The following is a 10590-nucleotide window of genomic DNA, read 5'->3' as shown; positions in this document are numbered from 1 at the left end:
TCTTGTAAAGGACGCAGGTAAATAGTGACTAAAATCAATTAACACTTTAAACTAATGCTTCAAAATTGCAATTTACCAGTATTATCAAATGACATTTACCTACTCGATTTTTTTATTCTCGAATCTTGGTATTCGTAGAAGTATAAATTCGTAACACTAATTTATGAAATTAAAAGTATCTCCTCAACATTTGGCTTTAGTAATCTTCAATAAGTATACCTATATTTCATATTTTGTTACTAATAGCTGTATACGGGGGTTGGCAAAAAGTTACTACATATTCCATGAATAACGTGGCCTGCCGAGGGCGCCTCGTACTCGACACTCAAAAATCATTATTATATTATTTTTCCCATCATTAAAAAACCTATCTGTTGAAAATTTGAAACATTTCTGACTAAAATTATAGAAATCATTAAGCACTTTGACACCCTGTATCTTTTTTTTATTATGCGACTTGGGATATAGGTATATGTTAGGTTAAATCTACTTATTTTCACCTAAGGAAACTCTGGTATCATTTGTGCCCCTCCATTTAAATACACCCTGTAGATATTTAGGTTTATAGATAATTATATCTTAACATGATATCCGATTTTTTCCGGTGTAATTTCTGCTATACGTTCGCTCCGAAGGTTGTTGATGTCAACGATAAATATAAGTTGTTGCCCCTGTAAGATAGGCAACTGTAAGTAAAAATTTGAGGAAACATCTTTTCTTGGCAGATTTTATCAACGTAAGTGTAAATAATTATGGTTACATTGAAGACGTTTCATAATCTGAATAGTTCTAACCCGAAACGGGCGGTGACTATTCAGATTATGAAACGTCTTCACTATAGCCATCCTTATCTATCGCACGGATTTCTTTACATTACTTTGTTGCTCTCATGTAAAGGCAAATGGATCATGTGGATTTTCCAGCCCTGTATAATAATAACGTCTAATAGCGATTCATAGTTCCAAAAGTAGGCAATGTTATGACCAAAATATTGATTATACCTATTTAAATTTTGTTTTTTCACAGCTTTTCTAGTAAAATAGAGGATCATTGATTGATGATTAAAATTTGTTTCATTCCCTTACGAAAATCCATTAAGTAAAAAAATATTCACGTAGGAACATGTGCAAACTACTCCGTAAAGCTGCTTACATTACACCTATAGACAAATTACATAGCTTGAGCGATAGTAATTTTGTCTGTGTAAAGGCCCCCACAGGCACACGTTCTTTTTGGCAGTTTTACCCGTACAGTTTTATCTGAACGGGTAAACACGAACAACGATAACAGCCACACACTAAACGTGTTTTTTTGTTCAGTTTTTTTGAAATCGTGGTGTCATTAACATCAACCGTTCTGTGATGGAATATACGACAACACTGGCAGTGGCGGCGGCAATTACTATAAAATTTAAATCTAAAAACAAAAAAAAAACGTTCAAAATGGGTTAAAGAATGGTTACTTAAAAGAAAACAATTTTCACACGTATATCTTTTGCATGAATTACGAAGAGCCGGGAGATTGGTTTAATTATTTGCGAATGGACGAAGAAACTTATTTAGAGCTGCTTAAAAATGTGTTCGTGTAATATGTAGTATTATGCAACCAGTATTACATATATCATATCGATATTAGATACAGAATATAAATAAAATACTTAAGCTGCCACTGCTGAAATATTTGTACAGATTATACTCTAGATATTAACACAATATTGAACTTTTCCATGACTTTCCATATGTTGATGTTTAATAGATATAAATTGAATTGTAATTTTATTATTACTGATACTTAATTTCTTGGAAAAATATACATACATTGTACGAAAATGCAGAGTCAGCATTCAGCAATCTCAACTCTCAACACATTCAATTTGATATGAATCCCGCTGAAATTAAACAATAATTATTTGAGGTGTTTTAGAAGTGTTGTTTTATCTAAAAGTTTACTATAAAGCAGGTATGTAAACAAGTAAAATTTTAAATACGTAGTGCCGTGACGATAGTACCTGCCTATTGACTTGCAGTTATTAATACTGTACTGTGACACCACATTGCGTAAGAAAAAACAGAGATTAGACTCAGACAAATTAAGTACTCAGATTCGACACTTTTAATTTACACAACCGGCGTAAGGCAACTTGTAAATAAAATATTTTTTAAATGACTTGATTGGCCAAGGAAGTGATTTTAAATTAAATGCAGGCCATTTTTTTAAGTATATGTTTTATTTTAAAATATTGGGGTAAGTACCTGACTAATGTAAATGGGGCTTTTTAAAGATAAGGTTATGTCACATGTTACTACCTTTATTTATTACTCTGAGGTTACTACGCTATTTTCTGTCTCTATTGTCCGTCCCGTGATTTATCCTCGTCATTGTCACTGTTACATTGAAATAATATGTTAATTAATCATACGTATTTACTAAATAAGACTAAATACAAAAAAGTTACATTATTCTTGTTATACCCACGATTTATTAATAACCTATCCTATATACTTACACATTTTGAACTTTTTTACGTACGTTACGTAGGTGTTACAAAATGTTTTATTGCTTATATGTACAATGATTAGTACTTTTTATATTTAATGTAAGATAGATTTAAACATGCCTGTGGTTTAAGGAATTGTACAGGGTGTTCAAAATAAGTGAAACTGGAAAAGTGTTGGAGGTTATTATTCCAACACCGACATGTTCTTAATATCCCTCTATGGAAAATTATGTGTCTTCATGACAAGCTATTTTGTGTAAGGTGTGATATGTGTTCTACAAATTCCCCTGTTTTACTAAAATAATTTTCTATACTTTATTACAACGCAATGTAATCAAGTTTACGCGGTAGTTTACAAAACAATTCCCTACTCTATCTGTTTTTTTTTTTACTGATAACCCTAACGCTAATTAAATTTACAAAAAAAAGATGCAATTAAGTTTTTACATATAAGTCATGATATTTTTAAATATATAGGAATAATTTATTAAAAGTTATAAAAATATTGAGTACCTATATAGATTACTTATTTAATTTTTCTTGTAACAGAACGAAAATTTTAAAAAAAGCACACTAACTCGACCACAATAAGAAGGAAACTGATTTTCTGGTAGATGTGAGAAAAACCCTCTTTAACTTTTTATAGAACATCGAAGTTTTGCATTCAAAATTTTTATTAGGTATCTTTCATTGTCAGTCTGAGGTACCTAAAATGAATAAGTAGATCCAGTCCTTAAGTATTTTTTATTGAATAATAAATGCTGAATTTTGTTATTTTTCATCTACGTAGAATAAAAATATGGTAATTATTTACTATAGTGGCACCCTCTCCAATTTTCACAAAATTTTGTCTACTCCCCTATTTTCGATGGTGCTGAACAGGAATCTGAAGTTTTTTTGTGCGGTCGAACTCAGTTCTTGAGAAAAAAATTTTTCAAAATGCCAACCAGAATATTTCAGATAACACGATGTAGAACTCTGTATATTTTATGTAGCTTTCAGAACATCTGTAATAAACAATCAACATTGTTTAAGAACCGCATTTTCCCAATTTTGAACTAAAAATATATGTATTTAATAAATAAAATTATAGTAAACTTTATGTGGGATGAACAGAGATGAATGAGAGTGGGGGAACTCAATGTTGTCATCACGAATTACAAATGGCGGATTCAAACTACAACATTTTTATTTATTAAATACATATTTTTTTACTTGAAATTTACGAAAATGTGTTTCGTGAACAGTGTTAATTGTTCATAACAGATGTTCTGAAAGCTACATAAAATATACAGAGTTCTACGTAGTGTTAACTGAAATATCCAGGTTAAAATTTTAAAAAATTTTTTTCTCGACAACTCTAGGTTCGACTGTACAAAAGTAACTTCAGATTCGTGTTCAGCACCATCGAAAATAGGGGGTTAGACAAAATTTTGTGAAAATTGGAGAGGGTGCCACTAAAGTAAATAATTACCAAAAATATTTTTAATATATTCATTGTTTTATTGTTTTAGTAAATATTCAAAACCTGACGAGTTCGGTCCTGTAAAAGCTAATAGGATTTAATTAATGTCATGACGTCAGAACTCATGACAACGATTTGACTGATATTAGTCAATGTCATCTTGTCATCATAACCTTAACTTACTGAAGTTTCCATGTTTACTTTTTCGTAATTGAAGGTTAAGAAAATGATATTTAAGTAATATTTTAAAGATGTTTCCTAATGCAAAGTCAACCGGCGAGCTCAATAAGGTATCTACTCATGTATAAATATTATTTACAATATATTGATATCGTTAATTGTTAAATTGGTTCTTATATCTAAAATGTACATAGGTATATGAATTCCTTATAAAAATTTTATTAATTTTACATTACATTTATATATTTTTGTGGAGCCAACATTATCATAATGCAATAAATTGATTTCTAAATATTTATTGTAAAAATCATTTAAGTATTAAGTACCAATTCTGATAGTGTTTATCTGATACGAGAAACCTGAATGTCAGATATTAATCAATACAAATTTATTATAAGTATTATGTGGCTTATTGGTGATTTATGATTAATAATGTTTCAATGCGGTAACTAAATAAAAAACAGTAGATACCTTTTATATATCTAAGGTTTAACTTTCCAGAAGAAATGTGGCTACGAACTCTTAACCCTATTCATTTCATTAGTTCATTCAGTAGTTCATTTATAAGCATGCATTTTCAAACACAACCTTAATTCTCTTTATATGCTGCCTGTGTTAGGAAAATAGATTAAAATATGAAAAAAAATAATAATTAGGAAATTTATACCTGTTTACAATAACTTATTAACATGTTATTTATTAAATTATTAATAATATATTTTAACTTAATCAGTAATGATTGATTCCACTTCCACTTCAATATTTGTTTAATTAAACAATAAATAATAAAGTATATCTTATTGTTTTCAATGAAATAATTTACAATAAAAATATTTTTAATATGAAAAGATTTTAATAAATACTTTTCATTTCATGTGATAGTGTTACTGTTATTTTGAATTATAGTGAACAATTGTAACAATAGTTTATAATTTTCAGGTCATCAAAAAACTCATTACGTTTCAATATTTAAATGATGTTTCAAGATGAGAAATTCCCCAAGAAATCTTAATTATGTGTTTGTTGTAGCGTTTGCAGGTGTGTATAATATCAATAATTACATTCATATACTTAGGGCCAAATTCAGAGACTTCCCTAAATCTATACTAACCTTTCACATCTCAAACTTATGCTTCACTCAACTTAGGGTGCCCTCATGTCATTCTCAATTCTGGTATTCAGAAATGTATATAAATGAATGACTAACTTGAGTGTGCATCAAACAACAAATTACTAGATAAGGGAACAGTTGGCTACTCAAATATTAGCAAAAATATGTCATCAGTGAAAAGCTAATGTCACAGTATTTCTTTATTTTGAATTTGAATAACTCACCTTGAAAATATATACTGAAATGAACACACTGTATCTCAAGAAACGACACCGAGTAATAGCAGAGAAAATTTCATGAAATTATAATGTAGACTCTAAGACATAAATTACTTTTAAAGAAAAATAAAAATTTCCCTACTATGTACTTCATATAGACTAGAATGAGTGACAAGCAGTCATTTATGTCGTATGTAACAGAAATAATTTTTAAAAAATATGTATAATTTATATAGCGTTCACGTATAGAATATTCTTTATTGAACTTGGACTTAATTATTTGTAAAATATACTGCTAGAATATTATGAAACCACAAAATTAATAAATTAGGAACATATAAGCACACGTCAGACACCACTAATATGTCACTAACCTAGCACTCATTTGTGAGGGCAATTTGAGTACGATTTAAGTGACTCATTGAATTAGAATTGTTTATGAATACGATTAGGGTGAGTTTAGTATGAGATAAGTGTGAGCCGAACTTTAGTGAGATCTATGAATTTGGGCCTTAGGGCCAAATTCAGAAACTGCCCTAAATCTATCTACCTAAATCTACCTTTCACTCATATCAAACTTATGCTTCACTCAACTTAGGGTGCCCTCATCTCATTCTCAATTCTGGTATTCAGAAATGTGTATAAATGAGTGACTAACTTGAGTGTGCATCAAACCACAAATTACCAGATAAGGGAACAGTTGGCTACTCAAATATTACCAAAAATATGTCGCCAGTGGAAACCTAATGTCACAGTATTTCTTTATTTTGAATTTGAATAACTCACGTTGAAAATATATACATAATAAATTACATTTAAATAATAAATAATGAAAATCAAAAGGTCTAATTAATTATCCAGGTAAAAACGATCCTCATATATCCCAAGTAATAATTAGTTAGTAGTTAGTAATATTTAGTTTATTTTCCCTAGCTAATACACTACTTTATTTAGCTCTGGAATTGTAAATAAAAAAAATTAAATTTTTATGTATCGGAATCAGTAATCAGAATAAAATATAAAATATACAGGGTTCGTCACGGTAAGTGGCCTATTAGACGTTTCAGAGGAACCAAAGACAATATGACTGAAATTTTATTTACGAGGGTTATCAGATATGTTCTCTTTAATGAAAATAAAGCCATTAATGTAGCACTTCCGGTTATAACGGAAGTAGCTGTCAACTTTGTTATTTTAAATGGAACACCACAAATATTATTGCATTATCGACAAGATAAATTAAAAATAAGTCAAAAATGTTAAAGCTTCCCTGTACCTAAATCCAACCGTTTTCGAGATAATCGTCATTTTGCAAAAATTTTTACAGATGCAAGCGTTTCGAAAATTCCTTATATCTTTCTTCGTTATGGGAGCTTTCACTTGGTTTTCGGAATACACAAAGAATATAACATGCACTACCTTCGCCTATCAAAATTACCTGAAGAAAATTATACTAAGTGTCCCATTTTTCACGTTACATTTTAAAAACTTAAAACCGACAAAACTTTTTAAATTCAAATGGAACACCCTATATCTTTCTACATCATATAGAAAATCAAATTCTCTTTTCACGGATATAGTCATTGTAGGAGTTACAGTTTAAATTTTCTCAGATATTTGCAGTTTACTTACATTCTCAAGAATATTACGTTAAAAATATCATCAAATGTGCCTTGAAAGGCAAATATTGGTAGTGTCATTCAGTATCAAGTATTTGCTCGACAAAAAAAAAAATGCAAAATAATTATTCTAATGAAGATATTTTGAATTATTTCTATATCCATGGAACATTCACCGTGAATCAAAATTATTAGCTGTATTTCTCTGATTTGGTATTTTGCAACTGAAACAGATAAGAACCATTAATGAAATTATTTTGGTTGGTTTTCTGAGAATTTTTCTTTAATTTTTAATATTGTAAATGTTTTTAAAGAATAGCAAAGACAATAAATAGATAATTTCAAATAACTAATAAATACATTATTATAATTTTATGATATTTAGAATGAAGTTGAGATGATACTATAACTTAAAATTTTGGTTACTTTACATTTCATTGTTTTCTTAATGAAAGGATGGTTATTTGCTCTTTATTCAGGGTTCGTAGCGGCCGGGAAAACCGGGAATACCGGGAAAAGTCAGGGAATTCGTTATTCTTCATAAAAAACAGGGAATAGTCAGGGAATTTTAAAAATATTCATGAAAGTCAGGGAATTTGATGTTTGCAACTGGAAATTTTGTGAAAGCCGGTCCTGGGTTCTTGAAAGAGAAAACTATTTGTGGTTTTGAAACCTTTATAAGAGGTTCTTAGGGTATAAAAAAGATTATGGAGTCCAGTCGAGAAAAAATTTAATGCATAAACACCAATTAGTATGTAAAAATTAACTACAAGTGTCCTGGATTTTATTTTGAAAGTCAGGGAAAACCTGGAAAAGTCAGGGAATTCATTCTTACTTTTGAACTATGAACCCTGTTATTGCACTTACAGTTGCTAATAATAGTATCCCAATGGAAGGAAATTTTATTAGGTATTATTTTTGTGTAAATATACCCCCTCATTATTTAAAAGATGCAACAAACGTGAAAAACGCACTTTATTAATGTAATTATGCAAAAACAAATCAATGTTCTACAAAGAACGCTATTGTATGTAGATGGCCAAGTTTCATTCTCGTCCAATTTTTCAAATTTTGCAAAATACCAAATCATAGAAATGCAGCTAATACTGATTCATGGTGAATGGATATAAAATATCTTCATTAAAATAATTATTCTGCATTTTTGCATTTTGTCGAGAAAGTACTTGATACTCTTTTTAGAATACTGAATGACAATACTAATATTTGCCATTCAGGGCACATTTGATGATATTTTAACGTAATATTCTTTAAAATGTAAGTAATCAGCAAATATCTGAGAAAATTGAAACTGTAACCCCTACAATGCCTATATCAGTGAAAAGAGAATTTGATTTCCTATAATATGATGCAGAAAAATACAGGGTGTTCCATTTGAATTTAAAAAGTTTTGTCCGTTTTAAGTTTTCAAAATGTAACGTGAAAAATGAGACACTTAATATAATTTTTTTCAGGTAATTTTGTCGGCGGAAGCTAGTGCATCTTATGTTCTTTGTGTATTCCGAAAAGCGAGTAAAAGCTCCCAGAACGAAGAGAGATATAAAGAATTTTCGAAACGTTTACATCTGTCAAAATTTTTATAAAATGTCTGTTATCTCGAAAACGGTTAGATTTAGGTACAGGCAAGCTTTAACATTTATTTTTAATTTATCTTGTCGATAATGCAATAATATATAGGGTGTTCCATTTAAAATAACGAAGTTGACACCTACTTCCGGTATAACCGGATGTGCTACATTGATGGAATTATTTTCATTGAAGAGAGCTTATCTGATAACACCCGTACACAAAATTTCAGAGTCATATTGTTTTTGGTTCCTCTGAAACGTCTAATAGGCCACTTACCGTGAAGAACCCTGTATAATATTAAAAAGGCTTTATTAAAAATATTCTTAAAAAAAATTTATTCACTGTACCTATTTCTACCTATAATTTATATTTCTCCCATCCTCTCTCTCATCTCTTGCCCCCCCCCCCCTATCCCATTGGCTGGTGAAGCCCTTGTCATGACATTTATACAAAATCAACTTATATTTGAACTGACATTATTGAAAGACAAATTAATTTTTTAGGTAACTTATTGGCTCTAACGGGTGACACCACATTGACCTGGTCTTCGCCAGTATTGCCCAAATTGTATTCGAATGACACCAACATCAACCCTTTGGGTAGGCCAATAACGGCAAGTGAAGAATCGTGGATTGGTTCACTGCAATATATAGGAGCTATGTGCGGAATCCTTCCATTTGCCGTCCTAGCTGACAGGATAGGCCGTAAACCAGTATTACTAGCTTTAGCCTTTCCTCACATAGTTTCATTCATAGCCTTCGCTTTTGCGAAGAACATACACTGGTATTATTTTGGTAGATTTTTGGGTGGTGTGTCGTTGTCTTCTGTTTATATAGTATTACCTATGTATGTTGCTGAAATTTCAGAAGACTCGTATCGAGGGATGCTCCTAGTTTCCTACAGCACGTTTGCTAGTTTCGGAGATCTTTTTCCCTATATAACAGGACCGTACATGTCTGTAATGTGGTTCAATTTAACACTGGCTATATTTCCAATTGTTTTTTTTATTTTGTTCTTTTTATTAGCCCCAGAAAGTCCTTATTTCTACGTAAATAAAAATGATTATAAGGCTGAAAAATGTTTGACTGTATTAAGATCAGGGAAGGAAAATTTGTACAATGTAAAATTAGAGATTGACGAGATAAAAAATGAAATTAATAAAAATCAAAAAGGGGACATTTTAAACACACTAAAAAGAAAATATGTCATAAAAGGTTTTTTTGTAGCTCTAGGCTTAAGTTCTCTTCAACAACTGTCTGGTTTAGGAGCTATTTTAGCGTACACACAATTTATTTTCGAAGCAGCTGGTACAAAAATCTCGGCAGAAATCTCATCTATAATTGTAGGAGTAGTTCTATTTCTTGCCAGTTTCGGAGGACCTCTTATAGTGGACAGGAAGGGGAGAAAATTTTTACTGGTGTGTTCCTCTTTGGGAATAATAACATCTGAAATAGTTTTAGGCGCTTACTTTTATTTATTAGACAATAATGGTGCTGATTTGAGTAAAGTATCTTGGTTGCCAATTTTGTGTCTAGTCGTATATACTGTGACCTTCAACATTGGATATGGACCTTTACCTTATACAATAACCTCTGAAGTATTACCATCAAATGTAAAATTCTTCTTGGCTACTATCACAGGTTTCACAGGGTGGTTAATGTCTTTCCTTGTTACAAAATTCTTCAACGATCTTAATGATGTTTTAGGTAGGGGAGGAACTTTCTGGTTATTTTCTGGATTTTGTTCAGTTGGTCTGCTTTTCATAATATTTGTAGTACCAGAAACAAAAGGCAGAAGTTTCCAAGAAATTCAGGCTCTTTTAGACAAATAAATAAATTGTAAAATACATTTTGTTATACTGTTTACAAAATTGTTGATAGCTGTATTTCTGAATAAAATAATTTTTTATATTA

The 10590-nt window shown here is 30.3% G+C and overlaps 1 protein-coding gene across 5 annotated transcripts; it reads left to right on the top strand.

The window, feature by feature from the left end:
* Positions 1-1766: 1766 nt before the first annotated feature.
* On the top strand, positions 1767-10590 carry LOC108912497 (facilitated trehalose transporter Tret1-like). Of its 5 annotated transcripts, XM_018717730.2 has the most exons (5): positions 1768-1959; positions 3047-3107; positions 4012-4252; positions 5082-5180; positions 9181-10590. In XM_018717730.2, exons 4-5 carry the CDS (start codon positions 5129-5131, stop codon positions 10506-10508), a joined length of 1380 nt encoding a protein of 459 aa, XP_018573246.1. In that variant the 5' UTR covers positions 1768-1959; positions 3047-3107; positions 4012-4252; positions 5082-5128; the 3' UTR covers positions 10509-10590. The 5 variants fall into 5 exon arrangements, with proteins under 5 accessions (XP_023311565.1, XP_018573247.1, XP_018573246.1 ...); XM_023455797.1 differs by lacking the exon at positions 4012-4252 and having other exon boundaries at positions 1767-1959; XM_018717731.2 differs by lacking the exons at positions 3047-3107; positions 4012-4252 and having other exon boundaries at positions 1767-1959.

This window comes from Anoplophora glabripennis, unplaced genomic scaffold, assembly GCF_000390285.2.
Source record: "Anoplophora glabripennis isolate ALB-LARVAE unplaced genomic scaffold, Agla_2.0 scaffold602, whole genome shotgun sequence".
In the NCBI taxonomy this organism is placed as follows: Eukaryota; Metazoa; Arthropoda; class Insecta; order Coleoptera; family Cerambycidae; genus Anoplophora; species Anoplophora glabripennis.
The sequence above is the reverse complement of the archived record's forward strand: the minus strand, read 5'-3'. Positions and strand labels throughout refer to the sequence as shown.